This window comes from Geotrypetes seraphini, chromosome 11 (assembly GCF_902459505.1).
Source record: "Geotrypetes seraphini chromosome 11, aGeoSer1.1, whole genome shotgun sequence".
NCBI lineage: Eukaryota > Metazoa > Chordata > Amphibia > Gymnophiona > Dermophiidae > Geotrypetes > Geotrypetes seraphini.
The window spans coordinates 21451267-21470570 of record NC_047094.1 but is presented as its reverse complement, the minus strand read 5'-3'; the positions used below and the strand labels follow the sequence as shown (position 1 = coordinate 21470570).

Genomic DNA, 19304 nt, shown 5'->3' with positions numbered 1-19304 from the left:
GAGCGTCGAGCAGCACCTATGGTACCGAAGAAATCTAAAGCGGTACCGGTGCCCCCATTGGAGGACCGAATCTCGGCCATCCTCCAGGACAAGCTTCAGGAGCAGCTACAGAAGCAACTCCAACAGCTCCTTCCAACCTTACTGGCACCGCTCCTTCCGGTACCGGTCCAGCCCGAGCTTCGCACCGCTCCACCGGTATCCACCCCCTCGGTACAGTTGAACACATCCATGCCGGTCTTATCTGCTCAGCCTGCACTTCAGACTTGCTCGGCAGAGGACCCTTCCCAGGTCCCAGATCGACGCCGGTCGTCTCGGGATCGGGATCGGCACCATTCCTCCAGGGACAGGGATCGACGCCGGTCTTCATCCCCCGGCACCGTATCCATGCGATCTGGCAAGTCCCTTTCTAAAACCCGCCATACTGAGCCGGCTATCAGGGACCCAGACCTATGGGAGCAATCCCCACTCGGTACCGAGGAGGATGCCTCTTCTACAGATGAGGAACCCTCCATGGCTGAAACCACTTCTAAGCCCGAGCAATCCTCCTTCACGAAGTTCCTTCGGGAGATGTCCGCGGCTCTCTCCATCCCCCTTGAGTCCGACTCTAAGAAGTCCCAGGCCTTTTTAGAAGCTTTGGACTTCGACCAACCTCCCAAGGAGTTTCTTAAACTTCCTGTACATGATATCCTCCGGGAAACATTTTATAAAAATTTGGAGACTCCACTTACGGTTCCAGGTGCCCCTAAAAAACTGGACAGTTTATACCGGGTCATCCCTATTCCGGGATTTGACAAACCCCAATTGCCCCATGAGAGCCTCCTTGTAGAGTCCACTCTCAAAAAATCTCAGGGCTCCAGCGTTTATGCCTCCACCCCTCCTGGCAGAGAGGGAAAGACAATGGACAAATTTGGAAAGCGCCTGTACCAGAATGCCATGCTGGCTAACAGAGCCAACAATTACACCTTTCATTTTTCATTTTATGTGAAACACCTGGTCCAACAACTTTCCGCTCTAGAAAAATATGTACCTGAGCGTAAGGTCCCGCTCTTCCAACAGCAGATTTCCAACCTCCTTCAGCTCAGAAAATTTATGGTGCGCTCGATTTACGACTCCTTCGAGCTTACTTCACGAGCCTCCGCACTGGCTGTGGCCATGCGACGCCTAGCCTGGCTGAGGGTGTCTGACCTTGATGTGAACCACCAGGACCGTCTCGCCAACGCGCCCTGTCTTGGTGACGAACTTTTTGGGGAGTCTCTTGATACCACAACACAAAAACTTTCGGCTCATGAGACCAGATGGGACACCCTCATTAAGCCCAAAAAGAAAACTCCACCTGCACGACCATACAGGCCTCAGTCCTCTTATCAACGTCGATTCTCTGCCAAGCCGCTGAATCCTCCTCACCAGCAATCCCGCCGGCCTCGTCAACAACAACAACACACTCAGGCTCGTTCTCAGTCTCACCAGGCGACCAAGACTCAGCCTCAGACAAAACCTCCTCAGCCCTTTTGACTCCTTTCTCCAGGGCATAGCCAGTCTCCAACCATCGTTGCCTCTTCCTCAACCGATCGGAGGCCGCCTCACCATTTTTCTCCAACGCTGGGAGGCCATCACATCAGACCTGTGGGTTCTCAACATCATCCGTCACGGATACTCACTAAGGTTCCAGACTCTCCCTCTAGACCATCCTCCCGTAGAGTCTGCATCTCACTCCTCCCAAACTCCACTCCTCCTCAGGGAGGTCCAATCCCTCCTCCTCCTCAATGCCATCGAAGAAGTTCCTCCAGACCAAAGGGGTCAGGGATTTTACTCCCGCTACTTCCTGGTACCCAAGAAAACGGGAGATCTTCGTCCCATCTTAGACCTCAGGAACCTCAACAAGTGTTTGGTCAAAGAAAAGTTCAGAATGCTCTCCCTGGCCACGCTTTATCCTCTTCTATCTCAACACGACTGGCTATGTTCCCTGGACCTCAAGGAGGCCTACACTCACATCCCAATCCATCAGGCTTCGCGTCGCTACCTCCGATTCCAGATACAAAATCACCACTATCAGTACAAGGTGCTGCCCTTTGGTCTCGCATCATCACCCAGGGTGTTCACCAAGTGCCTGATTGTGGTAGCGGCTTTTCTCAGGTCCCACAACCTACAAGTGTTCCCATACTTGGACGATTGGTTGGTGAAAGCGACTACATCTCCGCTTGTGCTGCAAGCCACTCATCAAACCATCTCTTTCCTCCATCTCTTGGGGTTCGAGATCAATTATCCCAAGTCGCATCTGCTTCCTACGCAGCGCCTGCAGTTCATCGGAGCAGTTCTCGACACCAATCAGATGAGGGCGTTCCTTCCTGCCGACCGGCACCGGACGCTACTTCACCTTTGTCGGCAGGTGCTCCTTCATCCATCCATCCCTGCCCGCCAGATGATGGTCCTTCTAGGCCACATGGCCTCAACAGTCCATGTGACTCCTCTGGCACGACTCCACCTCAGGATACCTCAATGGACCCTTGCCAACCAATGGTCACAGACCACGAATCTTCTTTCTCATCCCATCTCTGTGACATCGTCTCTTCAGCAATCTCTTCAATGGTGGTTGAACTCCTCAAATCTCTCCAGGGGACTTCTCTTCCATCCGCCTCCTCATTCCATGGTCATAACCACGGATGCTTCCCCCTATGCATGGGGGGCCCACTTGGGCGATCTCCGCACCCAGGGACTTTGGACCCCTCAGGAGCGTCAACATCACATCAACTTCCTGGAGCTCAGAGCCATGTTTTATGCTCTCAAGGCTTTCCAGCATCTCCTCTACCCTCAGGTTCTCCTCCTGTGCACGGACAACCAAGTCGCCATGTACTACATCAACAAGCAAGGCGGCACCAGATCTTGTCCCCTTTGTCAGGAGGCCTTCCGAATCTGGACCTGGGCCACAGCCCACAATCTTTCCCTCAAGGCTGTCTATATCCAGGGCGAACAGAACTCCCTGGCCGATCAGCTCAGCCGCATCCTGCAACCTCACGAGTGGACCCTGGACCCTCCTACTCTCCACTCCATCTTTGCTCGCTGGGGCACCCCGCAAGTGGACCTATTTGCAGCTCCTCACAACCATCAGCTGCCCCAGTTCTGTTCCAGACTCTTCTCTCCGCATCGTCTGACCCCAGATGCATTCCTACTCGACTGGACGGATCGGTTCCTCTATGCCTTTCCTCCACTCCCTCTGATGTTGTGGACCTTGTTCAAGCTCCGCAAGGACAGGGCCACCATGATTCTCATCGCCCCCCGGTGGCCCCGACAGCACTGGTTCTCCCTCCTGCTCCAGCTCAGCTCCAGGGAGCCCATTCCTCTTCCTGTGTTTCCTACTCTGCTTACACAGCAGCATCAGTCTCTACTGCACCCCAATCTGTCTTCCCTCCACCTGACTGCTTGGTTTCTCTCGGGCTGACCTCTCCAGATACCCTGTCTCAGCCTGTCCGTCGCATTTTGGATGCCTCCAGGAAACCCTCCACGCTCCAATGTTACCATCAGAAGTGGACCCGGTTTTCCTCTTGGTGCCTCCTGCATCATCACAATCCCACCTCATTGGCGGTAGAGACCATTCTGGACTATCTGCTCTCTCTGTCCGATGCTGGTCTCAAGTCTACCTCAATCAGAGTCCACCTCAGTGCCATCACTGCTTTTCATGAGCCTATCCTCGGAAAACCTCTCACGGCTCACCCTCTGGTTTCCCGCTTCATGAGAGGCCTCTTCAACATCAAACCACCCCTACAGCCTCCTCCTGTCGTCTGGGACCTAAATGTGGTTTTGTCAGCCCTCATGAAACCTCCCTTTGAGCCTCTTGCTACTTCTTCGCTCAAACTCCTCACATGGAAGGTGCTTTTCCTCATTGCCATCACCTCTGCCAGGAGGGTCAGTGAACTGCAAGCACTGGTCGCCGATCCACCATTCACAGTTTTTCACCATGACAAGGTGGTTCTGCGTACCCATCCTAAATTCCTTCCCAAAGTGGTTTCAGCTTTTCACCTCAACCAATCGATTGTATTGCCTGTTTTCTTCCCAAAACCCCATTCTCATCCTGGAGAACAGGCGTTACACACACTGGATTGTAAACGTGCCCTTGCTTACTACCTTGACCGTACCAGGGCTCACCGTTCCTCTCCTCAACTTTTTCTGACCTTCGATCCCAACCGTCTGGGTCGTCCTGTCTCTAAACGAACGCTGTCCAATTGGCTTGCTGCCTGTATTGCGTTCTGTTATGCTCGGGCCGGCCTGTCCCTGGAAGGACCTGTCACGGCCCATAGGGTCAGAGCTATGGCTGCTTCTGTGGCTTTCCTCCGTTCCACACCTATTGAGGAAATCTGCAAGGCGGCCACTTGGTCTTCAGTTCACACGTTCACTACTCACTACTGTCTGGATACCTTCTCCAGACGGGATGGACACTTCGGCCAATCTGTGTTACAAAATTTATTTTCCTTATGGCCAACCATCCCCCCTCCCTCTCTGTTAGCTTGGAGGTCACCCATACGTTAAGAATATGCTGCCTGCTTGTCCTGGGATAAAGCACAGTTACTTACCGTAACAGGTGTTATCCAGGGACAGCAGGCAGATATTCTTACGACCCACCCACCTCCCCGGGTTGGCTTCTTAGCTGGCTTATCTTAACTGGAGACCACGCACTCCTCCGTCGGGCGGGAAGGCACCCGCGCATGCGCGGTGCGGCCAACTAGAACTTTCTAGTTAAAAAGGTCCGTACCGGGGCTCCGTCGGTGACGTCACCCATACGTTAATAATATCTGCCTGCTGTCCCTGGATAACACCTGTTACGGTAAGTAACTGTGCTGAATGAGAGGGTATAGGATGAAGTTAGGAGTAGAGAATGACATAGTGACAAAATTCATCACCGTTCCCGTCCTCGCGGATAACCGCGGGAAACCATCTTCATGTCATTCTTTAAGGAGAGAGGGAAGTATCAGAGTATGAATGGCCATAACCAATGACCCGCAAGCTTTGCTTTGAAGAATGCTGGTGTAGAAGGATTTTTTTTTTTTTTTTGTAAATCTTTATTCATTTTCAAATCTTACATCAAGTGTACAATATTCCTACATAAAATTCATACAAATCACTTGACATAGTTAACAATTATTGCCTAAAGAATATATAAGAGTATTCCCACCCCCATCCATCCCATTCATCAATAATAAAAAATGAATAAAGAAATTTAAACAAAAATAAATTGTACACCGCTAAATACTATTAGCTATGATCAGCAACAGAATACCATCAGAAATAATAAAATCTTGTCATATTGTATGCAATTTTCCAAAAGAAGGGGAGGGGGTGGGTTTATAATTAGAGTAATAGTTGGTATACTTATTAAGTATGATATGCTTTTTCAATATTATAGTACAGTATTATATAATAACTAGTCTTTAAGCCCGTTACATTAACGGGTGTCTGTCTTTATTTCTTTCTCTCTCTCTCCTTAGCCGCTTTTTTTCTTTCTGCCTTTCTTTTTCCTTGGCTGTCCATCACCACCCCTTGCCTGCTCCCCCTGTCCATTTTCCCTTCCTTTTACCTCCCCTATGTCCACCACCACCCCTTCACTGCTCTCCTTATGCAGCAGCAGCCCTTCTCCCTTTGTTTTACCTCCCCCTGTCCAGGAGCACCTGTTTCCTTCTCCCCCTGTCCAACATTAGTCCTCCGTTCCTTTTTCTTCACCCCCCCTGTCCATCAGCATCTCTTTCGTTCTCCCCCTGTCCAACGGGTGCTAGAGTAGACTGTTTTTTTTTCCTTTCTCTCTCTGTGCTTGGATGCAGTTTGTCTGTCTGTCATTCTTTCTGTCTGTGTCTCTGCCTTGTGCCCTGCCTGCCTGTATTTCTCCATTGCGCCATGCCTGCCTATTTCTTGGTGTGTGCCCCCAGCACACCCTTCCCCCCAAAACAGCCCCATTTTCCAATGCCCCTGCCCCCTTTTGTGCCATGCCTGCCTGCTCTGTGGCCCCCTTCTGTTTCCCCCCTATGATTGCTGCTGGCCTAGCAAACCCCTCACCTCAAAGCAGCCCCCTTTCCCTCTCCCCTTGTTGAGCCATGCCTGCCTGCTCTGTGATCCCCTGCCCATGATTGCTGTGTGCCCCCAACACACCCCTACCCCCAAAGCAGCCCCTTTCCCTCTCCCCCTGTTTGCCTGCCATGCCTGCCTGCTCCCTGTGCATCAGCATCAGCATTTCCCTCCCCTTCACCTGTTCCTTCGTAGCAGCATGCAGATAAAACGGCTCCCTTAGTTATTTGCTGGATTTTTTTTTTTTTTTTAAAGTTTAAAGATGCCGACGCGGCTCCTCTCACGATCCCGCCTGCGTTGGAAGCCTTCTCTGACACAGGCTGGGATCGTGAGAGGAGCCACGGCGGCAGCGTTAAACTTTTTTAAAAAATTGAACAAAGAATTAAGGGAGCCGTTTTCAAAGCCGCCGCCGCGGCTTAAGGGACAGGATTGTACAGCTGGACTTGCTCCTGGGCCCGCGTCTGCCCTCCTCCGACAGCTGGCTCCCTCGAAGCCCTCCTCCCCTCCCCCTTTCCCTTCCCGCGGTCCGTCTGGCTGCGGTCCAGCCTGTGGAGGCGATTGGCTGGTGACGTGCAACCCGCGCATGCGCACTAAAAAAAACGCGACAGCTCAGGGAACACGATTTTTTTAGTGCGCATGCGCGTCCTACCATTTTATTATATTAAATGATATGTTGTATGTTCAATGATCTATGAAGGATTATCAAGTGTGTATTCAATGAAATTGTATAAATTTATGTGATACACTTGTTGTTATATGAAAAATGAATAAAAAACTAAAAACAAAATAAACACATTAAACATATAACATACCTCCCCATCCCTATAATAATAGAAGGATTGAGATTGAAATAGACACTAGAAAATGACATGGGATTATTTCCCGCGGTTATCCGCGGGGACGGGAACGGTGAAGAATTTTGTCACCGTGTCATTGTCTAGTTAGGAGGTAATAGTCTCAGGAATAATCTAAGGAAATAACTTCTTTATAGAAAGGGTGCTAAGATGCATGGAATAGGCTCCCAGTAGAGGTGGTGGAGACTAAGACAATCTGAATTCAAGAAAGCGTGGGACAGGCATGTGGGATCTCTTAAGGAGAGGAAGAGATAATGGATCCTGTGGATGGGCAGACTGGGAATTGGGGCCATTTGGGCCTTTATCTGCCATCATATTCTATGTTGTTTCTTTATTGAAGCTTGATATACTGCTTTAGCTAACAAATGAGGACAAAGACAATATATCAGAATTGTTACATGGATTTTTATCTTAATTGATGCTACTTGGCTGGTTAGCTGCATAGAGCCAGATTTATGGAATTGGGCGGCTTTATATGCTATAATTATAATTATTCTAACTGTGGCATTCATAAACAGATAGAGGGACAAATGAGGCTTTTAACCTACAGAAACGATAATATTAGATTTACTTCTATGTGTCATAGAAAACTTGGCAAAATTGTTCAGGCTTGATGGATCCAAACCCCCTGAAAGAGTGCTTTTGTATCCAGGGCCCTGAAATGGTCCAGTGGTGGATCAGGAAAATTGGGACATCCAGTGTTGCATCAATTGTTGGCCATTACGCTGTGGAAAGGTAAGAGGTAGCCAGCTAGAAAAGTATGTAAGGTCTATCGGGAAGACTGCAGAATTCTGTGTGCAAGAGAGAAAGTTTGATGCATCTGCCCTATAGTAAAGACAATTAATATCAGGCTGGTGTTTGTCCCATTTTGCTTGGAGAGGTGTTTCTTATGCAATTTTGTGTTCTTAAATAGGAAGGTATATTTTGATATTGATGAGAGCTGGCTGCACAAAATTTCTTATTTGTCTCCCCCCCCCCCCCCCCAGTATATTCTAGATTACTTTCCTGTTCTGCAATACTCCTAATTGATTAGGTCCTGAATTTTCTTTTTAATAGTAGAGAGCTAAGATCATTCCTTACTTTCAATAGTCTTCTAAGGCCCCCACCATTTTATTCTATTCACTTCTGTGTTTTACTCACCTCTGGTGAAGTGAGGTTTGAATTCAACAGAAAGAAATTAATGCGTTAAAACTATGAGGGGCCTCTGAAAAGTTCTCAGCCCAAACAACAAAGTTGGGGCAATCTCCATCAAGGACTATACACTTAGTCCAGTGATTTTTCCAGTTATCTTCATTCTGTTGGAAAAATACGGAACGAAAAAAGTGGAAAATGCTGGACTAAGTGTATAGCCCTCGTTGGAGACTGCCCCAGCTTTGTTTGTTGGGCTTAGAACTTTTCAGCAGCCCCTCGTATACAGGAAGTAGAGAAGTTGGCAGCCTCTGAGATTATACACATGGGCCAGCACCTGGGACCAAATCGTTGCTTTCTACTTCCAGTGAGAGAACCACATATACAAGCGAGACCAGATGTCCTCTCTTGGCGGCCTGACAATATGTTAATATAGTCCCTAATGAGCTGCTAGACAGGATGAGCATAATTTCTAATCCCTCATCGTAGGGAGGCCCTGCTAGCAGTGCTCCCACAGAGCTGCTCGGGAGACAATGGGGGCTCATCTTCAAAAGAGAAAAAGTCCAAAAAATGGCATAAAGTAGCATTTGGATAGTTTTCTTGCTAAAATATCCAAATCATTTTTCAAAACCTATGTTTTAGATGCTCTTGTGTGAGGTTCAGCTGCAGTGCATGGGTTGGGTGGGTTTATGATTTGGATTTTTTTCTGAAATAATGGGAACATTGTAGAAAACGTCAAGGGCAAAAATTGAACATTTTTAGGCTAGATCTGTTTTCAGTAACAAGTGCCAAAAAGGTGCCCAAACTGATCAGATGACCCCCCCCCCCTCCTTTAATGGTTCATTCCATATTCTTAACAGGCAAATAGATTCTCCATAGACCCTCCAGTGGTATCTTGACACATTTATTCTTTAACACTGTTCAAGAACTTTTTTTATTGCATGACCATATGTAGAAGAGAAACAAGTGTCACAGAATGTCATTTTAATTGAACCAGTTACCCTAACTTGTAAGCTTTCTTTCCTTATCAGCCTTTTTATGTCTATGTGTTTGTTTGTTTTTTAAGAGCAAAATTATTGTGAATCTCGCTACCACTTCTTGCACTCAACAGACGGAGAAGGATGTGCTAACATGTTAGTAGAATATTCATCATCCCGGGGATACCGCAGCGAGGTGGATATGTTTGTGGCTCAAGCAGTGTTACAGTAGGTGTTCAGTGGCTGAACTGTTTCAATTAGTAGACTTCCACAGCAGGCCTTGTCTTTTACCCATAGAGAAGATAAATATCTTGCCCAAATTAGAACGCTGCAGAGGTAGTTTAATACAAGATGAGTAGTTGCTATGCTTTCCTGAATGTTGTTAAAGGCATAATGGCACTAAAATACAGTTGTTTACTTCTTTTTTTCTGCTGAAGAATTTGGTTTATTTTTTGAGTCTAAAGTGAATAATAATCTTTTTTTATTATTCTTTACTCATTTTTAAAACTTACAATAAGTGCAATATATGATAAAAAAACATTTTTCACTTTAACATCACTTAATATTCCATCAAATTCTCATTCAGATCAAATATCCTCCCTCCCCAGCAACTGTCTTTAAACATATGAAAACATAAAGTACCCCCCCTACATGAGGGCTAAGAGCCAAATATCTAATATAATAAAACCCTAAGCCGCGCATGTGCACTCTTACCTGCAGATAGGAGTGCACATGCACGGCTTAGGGTTTTGTTGACTTTAGGTGGTGCGGAGGCTGTCAGCCATGGCGGCTGTCGGCGGAGGGCAGACGCGAGGTAAGGGGTGCTGCTGGACAGGGGAAGAGATGGGGGGGGAAAAGGAAGGGAGGCCCACTGCTGGATGGGGGAGCAGGAAAGAGGTGCTGGGGGGAAGAAAAAGGAAGGGAGGCCTACTGCTGGATGGGGGAGCAGGAAAGAGGTGCTGATGGACAGGGGAAGAGACGGGGGAAGGGGAGAAAAAGGAAGGGAGGCCTACTGCTGGACAGGAGGACAGAAAAGAGGTGCTGCTGGACAGGAGGGAGATTAAAAAAAGGGAGAAGGGCTGCTGCTGGATAAGGGGAGCAGTGAAGGGGTGATGGTGGACACAGGGAAGGTAAAAGGAAGGGAGAATGGGTAGACAGCCGAGGAAAAAGAAAGACAGAAATACAGAAAGCGGCTAAGCAGAGAGAGAGAGAAATAAATAAATACAGACACACACATATATTCTAGCACCCGTTAATGTTAAAGGGCTATAAGACTAGTCTTTTAATAATAATAATCATTTGTTCTTTTGGACATTACTTTGTTTAAAGTGGACAAGGTCCTCTTATCTTCCCAGGTTTCCCATCCTCTCATTTCTTGAAACACTAATGAAGAGATGTACCTTATTTGATTGTACAGCAGTATAATATTTTAATATTTATAACGCCATATTGATTGTGGAAGGGTTACAGGCATTTAGGAATTTTAAAGGCTTTCTGTGGAATGTACTGTATAATCAGATGTCTATTAGGCCTGAATTGACCAGCTGAATTGCTACTTTGGGGCTTACGTTCAGAAATAATATACTGTGGAGCCCAAGACTTGGTTTTATATGTGACTTGGGCCCTAAGAATTTTACTCATATTCTGTACACATTGTTCATATAATGTATTGTTTATTATTTGCCTTATACAAAGCGAAACACAGATTAACACACATAATAAACTTCAACAGCAGTATTAATCAAACAGTAGAACACCAGGCATAAAAGTTGTCATATACAACAAAACCCAAGATGAATTGTTGGTCTGTTATCTAATATAAAGCTCCAATCTTGAAATGAGCAGAGTAAGGATGAGGTGGGAGGTTGTTTTTTGCATGGCATGAAAGAAGAATTTTACCAAATACTCACTACACCAAATCTCTATATTCACAGCCAGAAAACAAACCTCAAGATGCTGAATTGTATTTCTAAGTGTAATAGGCATGATGTGCGATTTATCAGATTGAATCTTTGCATGATGGGGAGTGATTGGAGCGGCATGAGGTGCCACTTTAGCTTTTAAAAAGTTCATAATGTTGTAGCCTGGATGACAATCTGGAGGCTTTCCTATTGTACTACTATCATACTGACAAGAAGATCTCTTCAGAAACTAATGTGTTCTTTCCTTTGCTTGTGAGACCTGTGAATATTACTATCTTTGTTGCCCATTCTGCTCCACAAGTCATGTCTTGAAAAAGAATTGCTGTGTGTAACCCCCTCCCCCCAAAAGAAACCAAACAAAAAAACAAGCAGCTTCACAATTACTGTAATATACCCTGAATTTTATTTTTCAAAATTGCCAGCTAGAACAAAGCTAAGAAAGTCATGTTTGAAATGACAGACCCAACCGCAAAGACTACTGATATATATCACCTAGTACAAGAACTGATTCCTCTTTCTACATTTAAATCTAAAGCAAACACTTGGGGATCCTTTTACAAAGCTGCAGGAAAAAAAGTGACCTTATCGTGCCCTTACAGAGCTTAGATTGTGAGCCCACTAAGGCCGAGATTCACTAAGCCACAGATCTTACCCGATCCATGAGCGGTCCGAGGCAGGCTAACCGATTCTCCAACCCTCTGCTTGTAAATGGGGGCGATTGGAGGCATGCCCCCATCTGACAACACGGATCGCTGGGTAGCAATCCCGACGCATGTGCAGACCATCTACTTTGCCTGTAGATGGTCTGCGCATGCATTTGCTGTCCGTTTTTTTTTTTTTTTTTTAACTAGCCCCAATTCTCCTCCTCTCTGCCGCCCTTCCCTGAGGTGCGAGCCTGTGGTTTTAACCCATAGGTTTAAAGTGGGTTAAAACCACGGGCTCGCACTGCATCCCCCTTCCTCCTCCTCCTAGGAGCCCCCGATGATGGGTCAGTAGAAGGCAGCAGCGAGCTCCGTTCAAATAAAAGGCACTTCTTTAAAGACACTCCGAGACAGAGGCTTGCAGAGTGGAATCAGCTCGCACGGCTTTTGAATTTTTGCCTCAGCCCGCCCGGCTTCTGAATTTTTACCTCGACCCACATGGCTTCTGAAACTAGCAGAAATAGGAGAGTAAGGGCAGTCTGAGCATGGTTTTTGCACAAGCGACTGGTCCTCACCAGTTGCTTGTTTTTGGATCGGCCAGCCCAGTCGGTGTACCTTCTTTAATTTAGTGAATCACGTCCTTCTTACTTTGCATGCCGTTTCCCCTCATTTGCATGCACGGATCGGAGGATGCTCGGCACAGAGGTTAGTGAATCGGGTCGGGGTCGCTAAGTGGTCAGGGCACGATCGGTGGGCTTAGTGAATCTAACCCTTGGGACAGAAAAAAATACCTGCATATAGTACAGGCAGTCCCCAGGTTAAGAACGTGTTAACGTTTTTAAAGCTGTTCTTAAGTCAGATATGTATGTAACTCAGAACTTGTAGATTTTCAGATTCTTGCTGCTTACCTCTGCTCCCAGCTGACAAAAGGGCCAACTGTCCCTACCAGTGTTCCTTCTAAGGAGAAGTGTAGGAGTCTAGGCCACTGCAAATATTGCTCAGTGAAATCAAATGAAGCCGCAACTTAGTTAAGTACGAGTCGTACTTAAGTCGGGCATCTGTAACTCTGGGACTGTCTATATATGTAAACTGCTTTGATTGTACCTATAGAAAGGCGGTATATCAAATCCGTGACCCTTTACCCCCTTTATGCAGGTCTTTCCTGTCTACTAAGGCCATTTTTTCCACAGCTAGAAAATGGCTATTTTCATTTTCCAGCATTCATGCCCATTAGTGTGTGGTCCCTTACCAACACCCATTTTGTAGGTGGTAAGGACTCGTATGCCAATCTGCATGGCTGCACTGACTGATTTGCACTGTCACGCCCACACTCCTCTCCCACAAAAATTCTGGGAAAAAAGCGTAGCTTGTGGTTTCCACATGCACATTCAGAATTTCCCACAGGACGCCTCAGCTTGTCCCGCTGTAAGGCCATTTACACTGCAGTAAGAAGGTGCTAGTGTTTACCACAGCTTTGTAAAAGGACTCCTTTGTGTATCCACACAGATTTGCTGCAGGAACAGCATTTGCTGTCAGACATCCAGAAACACGTGTTTACTTCAACAATTGTCCACTCATCTGTGGACGTTTAACGCCTCAGTTAGTTGTATGCATTCCTTGACGGGAAGAAACTTTATTGCTTTGCCTGGGTATGTTGAAGATTATCTTAGTCTCTCAAGTTTACTGCTAGGGCTTGTCTTAATACTTGCATTGCACAAGAGAGAACCTCCTTTTGCAGTTCGTAGCTCCTTATCACCCATGTATTTGTTCGATAGTGGTTTATTTAGTTTTCCAACACAATTTAAAAATGATTTGATGCCCACTGGTTATGCATTTCAGCACCTTAACTTTTTTTTAATCCCGTTCTGCAAGTATTGCAAATACTGAGCATATTAAATACTAAGTCCTATCGGCACTTCTGCGTGAATCAAATCACCATGCTGTATTCACTCCCCAAAAGTAAATTTACTGAAGTACCGTATTTTCACCCATATACCGCGCACCCGTGTAAAACGCGCACACGGGTATAGCGCACGTGGAACACAAATTTATGTAAAAAAAATTTAATATAGCGCGCACATGCGTATACCGCGCATGCTAAAACCTCCTCCCGCCTACTCCGAACCGGCATCCTCCCCCCCGCTCGCTTACCCGAGAGAGAATTTTTTTTTTCATTCGAATCCGGCATTCCCCCTGCGAACCGGCAATCCTCCCCCCCCCCCGCTCAGCGTCACCCCCCCCTCCCCCGCGATCCTACATCCCCCCCAGCACCGCAAAACATCTCTTACCCGATTGGACACCGGCACCAGCACCAATGCACAGGATGTGCCAGTGCCCGAAGATCCTCCCTCGTTGGATTGGGCTGGGCTAGGCGGTGCGGTGCGAGAGAGATCCTCCTTCTTCCTGCGCCGGGCTGGACTAGGCTTTGAGCATTTGCAAATGCTCAAAGCCTAGTCCAGCCCGGCGCAGAAAGAAGGAGGATCTCTCCCACACTGCACCGCCCAGCCCAGCCCAGCCCAACCCAACGAGGGAGGATCTTCGGGCACTGGCACTGGCACATCCTGTGCATTGGTGCCGGTGCCCAATCGGGTAAGAGATGTTTTGCGGTGCTGGGGGGGATGTAGGATCGCGGGGGAGGGGGGTGACGCGAGCGGGGGGGAGGATGCCGGTTCGCAGGGGGGATGCCGGATCGGATTGGAAAAAAAAAGTTGTAAAACGCGCTCAAACGTATAACGCGCACGGTTTGTAAAATCGTGTATAATGCGCGCGTTATATGCGTGAAAATACGGTAATAAAAACAGCTGACTAGAGAGAATTTTTTTTTTATTAATTTTATTTTTTTGTAGAGGTGCTGAGTAAAATTTTTTTTAAAAAAATCATTTTCCATAAAAGCCAAACACATTCTTCTTCATAGTTTTAGCATACATTTTAGGCTCCTTTTACTAAGGTGCGCTAGCTTTTTTTAGCAGATCAACGCGCACTAACCAATGCTGGCATTAGTGGGTTCAAAGACAAAACCGCCGAAGGCAAAGGCGCGCGCCGACAACTGAGCGCAAGACGGAAGCGCGCGCCGAAGAAAAAGAGTGTTTTTAGGGGCTCCGACTGGGGGTTTTGTTGGGAAACCTCCCCCCCCCCACTTTACTTAATACAGATTGCGGCGGCGTTGGGGGGGGTTGGGGGTTGTAACCGCCCTCATTATACTGGAAACTTAACTGGTTCCCTGTTTTTTTGGGAAAAAGTGAAGTTTTCAGTAAAATGTAAGCCCCCCCACAATGCCCCCACAACGCGGCGCGATCTGTATAAAGCGTCGGAGCCCTTTAAAATAGTCATTTTCTTCGGCGCGCGCCTTCGCGTTGCGCTCAGTTGTCTGCGCGCACCTTTGTCCCGGCGCGCTTTTGACCTGACACCCATTAGTGTCTAGCACGCGCAGCATTGTAGCGTGCACTATTCCACACGTTAATGCCCTAACACAGCTTAGTAAAAGGAGCCCTTTATGTGCCAAAAATGATTAATGGCTGGTGGCACCTTATAGCCTAATCGGTTTATTGAGGTACGAGCTTTTTAGGACAAGGGCCCACTTCATCTTTGTGTACCCTTTTCCTAAAGCTTAGGTGCGCTAAATGCTAAGAAACTCATAGGTATAAAATGAGCTTCTTAGCATTCAGTAATTCATAGGAAGCTTAAAAGTTTTCTGCTCTGATGCGTTATTAATGCCATGTGCTCTGAACAGTAGAGTAACACACAGCTAGTAATTTCTCCTAGGCTTGGTATGTCATAGAATGACAAGCAGCTTAATTATGTAAATACTTTTACAAATGATGAGTTTTTGGTGCTCTTTTGCTTTGCTTAAATTAATTATTCTTCTGTTTATAGTTCGTCACAGTAAAGATTTAAAACTTCCCATGTTTTTACTTTTTTTGACAGATTTCTTTGTTTAAAAAATAAAACCAGTGCATCAGTGGTTTTCACAACATATACACAGAAACATCCTTCAATAGAAAAGGGACCTCCTTTTGTACAGCCATTGCTAAATTTCATCTGGTTTCTTTTACTCGCTGTGGATGGGTATGGTTTATTTTAAGATTTTCAAAACCATTTTATTGAATTGTCTTAAATGGCATGTGCTTACCATTTCATTTTATTCTTTCAGTGGAAAATTAACAGTATTTACAGTATTATGTGAACAGTATCAACTGTCATTAAAGAGGGATCCCATGTACAATGAGGTATGTTTTCTTATATTATTCCATTTTGATTTTTTTGGCATGTAGTTTCATTAAATACTGCATAGAAATAATTACATTACATTAGGGATTTCTATTCCGCCATTACCTCGCGGTTCAAGGCGGATTATAAAAGAGTTATAGAAGGTGGATTACAGAAGATGTCTGGTCATTTTCAGGGAGAATAAAGAGTAGAGTAGGTTGTTTCTGGGGTTGGGGAGTTAGTGGAGGGAAGGAAGAGGACTTGTGGTGTTAGGTGTTTTTCCTGGGATTTCTTGAGCAGTATATATGTGGTGGTAGGTTTTTTTCAGGAATTTCTTAAACAGTATAGTCTTTATTTTTTTTCTGAATGTTTTGTACTCTGGGGTTGCTATCAGTAGATTGGAGATTTGGTTGTCAAGTTTTGCTGCTTGAGTGGCCAGGAGGCCATCATATAGGTTTTGCCTTTTAACTTCTTTGATTGGTGGGTGTGTGAATGGGGAGCGAGTTTTCCTATGCCTGGTTAAGGTGGTTTGGATGAGGCGGTTGTTCAGGTTGGTTGGGCTGTCTCTGTTTATAGTTTTAAATAGTAGACAATAGAATTTGAATAGTATTCTTGCTGAAATAGGGAACCAATGTGAATTTTTTTTTTTTTTTTTTTAAATCTTTATTCATTTTCAAATATTACAGCAAGTGTATAATATTCAAACAGAAAAAAACTTTAACTAATCACTTGACAATCTTACTTAAATTCCTTCAAATATATAAATATAAAAGAATCCCTACCCACCCACCCATATTAATAGTAACCAATTATCAATAATTATCTTTCACATTCCCACCCCCCTATATCTTATCTAATACTAAAGTGTTTAAGATGTCTGATCATTAGAATAATTAATCAGTGGCCCCCAAATCTTTTTGAACTTATGATAATTTCCTTGTTGCATGGCAATCACCCTCTTCATTTTATAAATATGACATACTGAATTCCAGTGTGAATTGAGGTATGCCTCTGTAATGTGATCGTGTTTACTCAATGGGTACATGAGTCTCAGTGCTGTGTTTTGAATTGTTTATAATTGTTTTGTTATTGTTGCAGGGCAGGGAGAGATAAAGGATGTTGAAATAGTCTAGTAGGCCTAGTATTAGGGATTGTACTATGAGCTGGAATTGTGTAATCTCGAAGAATTTCCAAACTTGTCTTAGGTTTCTGATGACTGCGAAAGATTTCTGTATAGTTTTATTGATTTAAACTAAACTAAACTAACTAAACTAAACCTTAAGTTTGTATACCGCATCATCTCCACGGAAGTAGAGCTCGACACGGTTTACAGGAATTACTAAAGAAAGGAACTCCAATGGGAGGAAGGAGGGCTTGGTAAAAAGGAAGGAAGGATGGGGACTAAGTAGAGTGGAGAGGGAGGGAGTGGTTACATTTTAGAGAAAAGCCAAGTTTTCAAATGTTTTCTGAAACGTTGGAGTGAGGGCGAACTTCGAAGAGGGGCAGATAAGCTGTTCCATAGCTCGGTGATCCTGAAGAGGAGGGATGTTCCAAGTCTTCCTTAGATTTGTGGTTGCATGATGCAGCATCTGTCTATTGTCATTCCCAGTAATAATCAGACCAAAAGGGCAAAGTCGGTACACATGTTCTGGTTTACAACTTCCTGTAGATCTCTAAGGCTACTTTGTCTGCTCCAGGTCAAAATTACCTTAAGTCAATCTGCTGGAGTAGCCTAATAGTTAATGCAGCCTTAATTCAATATCATGTATTAGGGAGGTTCTGGAAGCCAAATTTAGGGGTTCTTAGCTAGGAAGTTAAAATCCAGAACCTCTAGGGTAACATTTTCAAAAGTGCTCCCTGTTCCACGTGCAGGACCCAAGAGATAGGGCAGAGCTCCGGAGTCTCAATGCATGGATGAGGTGATGGTGCAGGGAGGAGGGCTTTAGATTTGTTGGGAACTGGGTGACATACTAGGGAAGAAGGAACCTATTCTGCATAGATGGGCTCCGCCTTAACCAGGGTGGAACCAGGCTGCTGGCATCAACATTTAAAAAGTAGAGAGAGCAGCTGGGGGAAAACTGACAGTCACTCAAAAGAGCATTGTTCGGAACAAGGTATCTTAAAAGGAAAGACAGAGCATCCTGATAGTGAAATTGCAATACAGGCCATAGTAGACCAGGTTTCCTTACAAAACAGTCTGATTTTAAAGATTGCAAATTATCTGTGCCAGCTGCTGAGCAAATTGTAAATAGATATGACAAACATCGCTGAGACCTGGTGTATGAAAGTTAACCAATGGGACACTGTCATACAGGGGTACAAACTATATTGCAGTAATAGGGTGGATTGAATTGTTGGAGACAGAGCACTATATCTAAAGAGGGCGTTGAATAGACTGAAAGTTCTACAGGAAGTTCTACCCTATGGGTAGAAATTCCATGTGTAAAGGGGAAAAGGATAGTGATAGGAGTATACTGACATCCACCTGACCAGGATGAATGGACAGATGCTGAAATGTTATCAGAAATTAGGGAAGCTATCAAACTGGGTAGCAAAATAATAATGGGTGTTATCCCAGGACAAGCAGGCAGCTATTCTCACTAGTGGGTGATGTCATCCGACAGAGCCCCGATACGGACATCTTGAAAGCATGTCTTGCTTGAAGAAACTTAGAAGTTTCGAGATGCCCGCACCGCGCATGCGCCAGTGCCTTCCCGCCCGATGTACCGGGCGTGTCTCCTCAGTTCTTTTCTTTCCGCGGAGCTGAGAAGTTATCTTCAATCTGCGCTGACTGAATTTCAGTTTTTCTTTGCCTTCTTTACCCGCGTTTTGGTTTATTTCTTTGAATTCAACTTTACTTTACTTTATTTAAAAAAAAAAAAAAAAAAAAAGTTCAAAATTATTTCTTCCGGCGGTTCGGCCGGCCCGGCCTCGTGGCTGCGGCCTACCTCTTTCGACATTGCAGCGTCGATTTTCCGGCCTATGTCACGGCCAATCACCGGTTTTAAAAAGTGCAGCAAGTGCCAGCGTGCGATTTCGTTGACGGACCCGCATCGACGCTGCCTTCAGTGTCTTGGTCCGGACCACGTTCCGAAATCGTGCAGGCCTTGTTCCACGCTCACTGCGCGCTCGTTCAAGCGGCGTTGCTTACTTTGGGAGTCGATGTTCAAGATGGAGACTGCCAAGGATCTGTCTGCTTCTACATCTGCTGAGGTTTCACCGGTCCGCTCGAAACCTGCATCGACGACTTCCGCATCCAGCATCGTGAAGCCAGCATCGTTTACACCGGCTGCGGCTTCCAGTTCCGCTGCGGCGCCTGCCTCTGTCTCTTCGGTTCAGGTACCGCCTTCCACTGTCCCTCCCGTGGTCATCAAGGTGCCCAAAGCTACTAAGCAGAAGCACTTGGCCGCGAAGGAGCGCGAAGACCGTGCAGGAGGACCCCCTTTCGGTGCGGATCCCTCCATATCGGCTTCGCTTCGATCCCTGCTGGAAGCTCAGTTTGTCGAGCTTATGCAAACTATGGGACCC

At 45.9% G+C, this 19304-nt stretch overlaps 1 protein-coding gene across 1 annotated transcript in view; it reads left to right on the top strand.

Moving 5' to 3' along the window:
* GET4 (guided entry of tail-anchored proteins factor 4) overlaps positions 1 to 19304 on the top strand; it is a 55820-nt gene that overhangs the window by 15490 nt on the left and 21026 nt on the right. Inside the window, 5 exon segments of the mRNA XM_033914882.1 lie at positions 7489 to 7539; positions 7542 to 7637; positions 9097 to 9235; positions 15495 to 15635; positions 15721 to 15796. Coding sequence (XP_033770773.1) covers positions 7489 to 7539; positions 7542 to 7637; positions 9097 to 9235; positions 15495 to 15635; positions 15721 to 15796 — 503 coding nt within the window.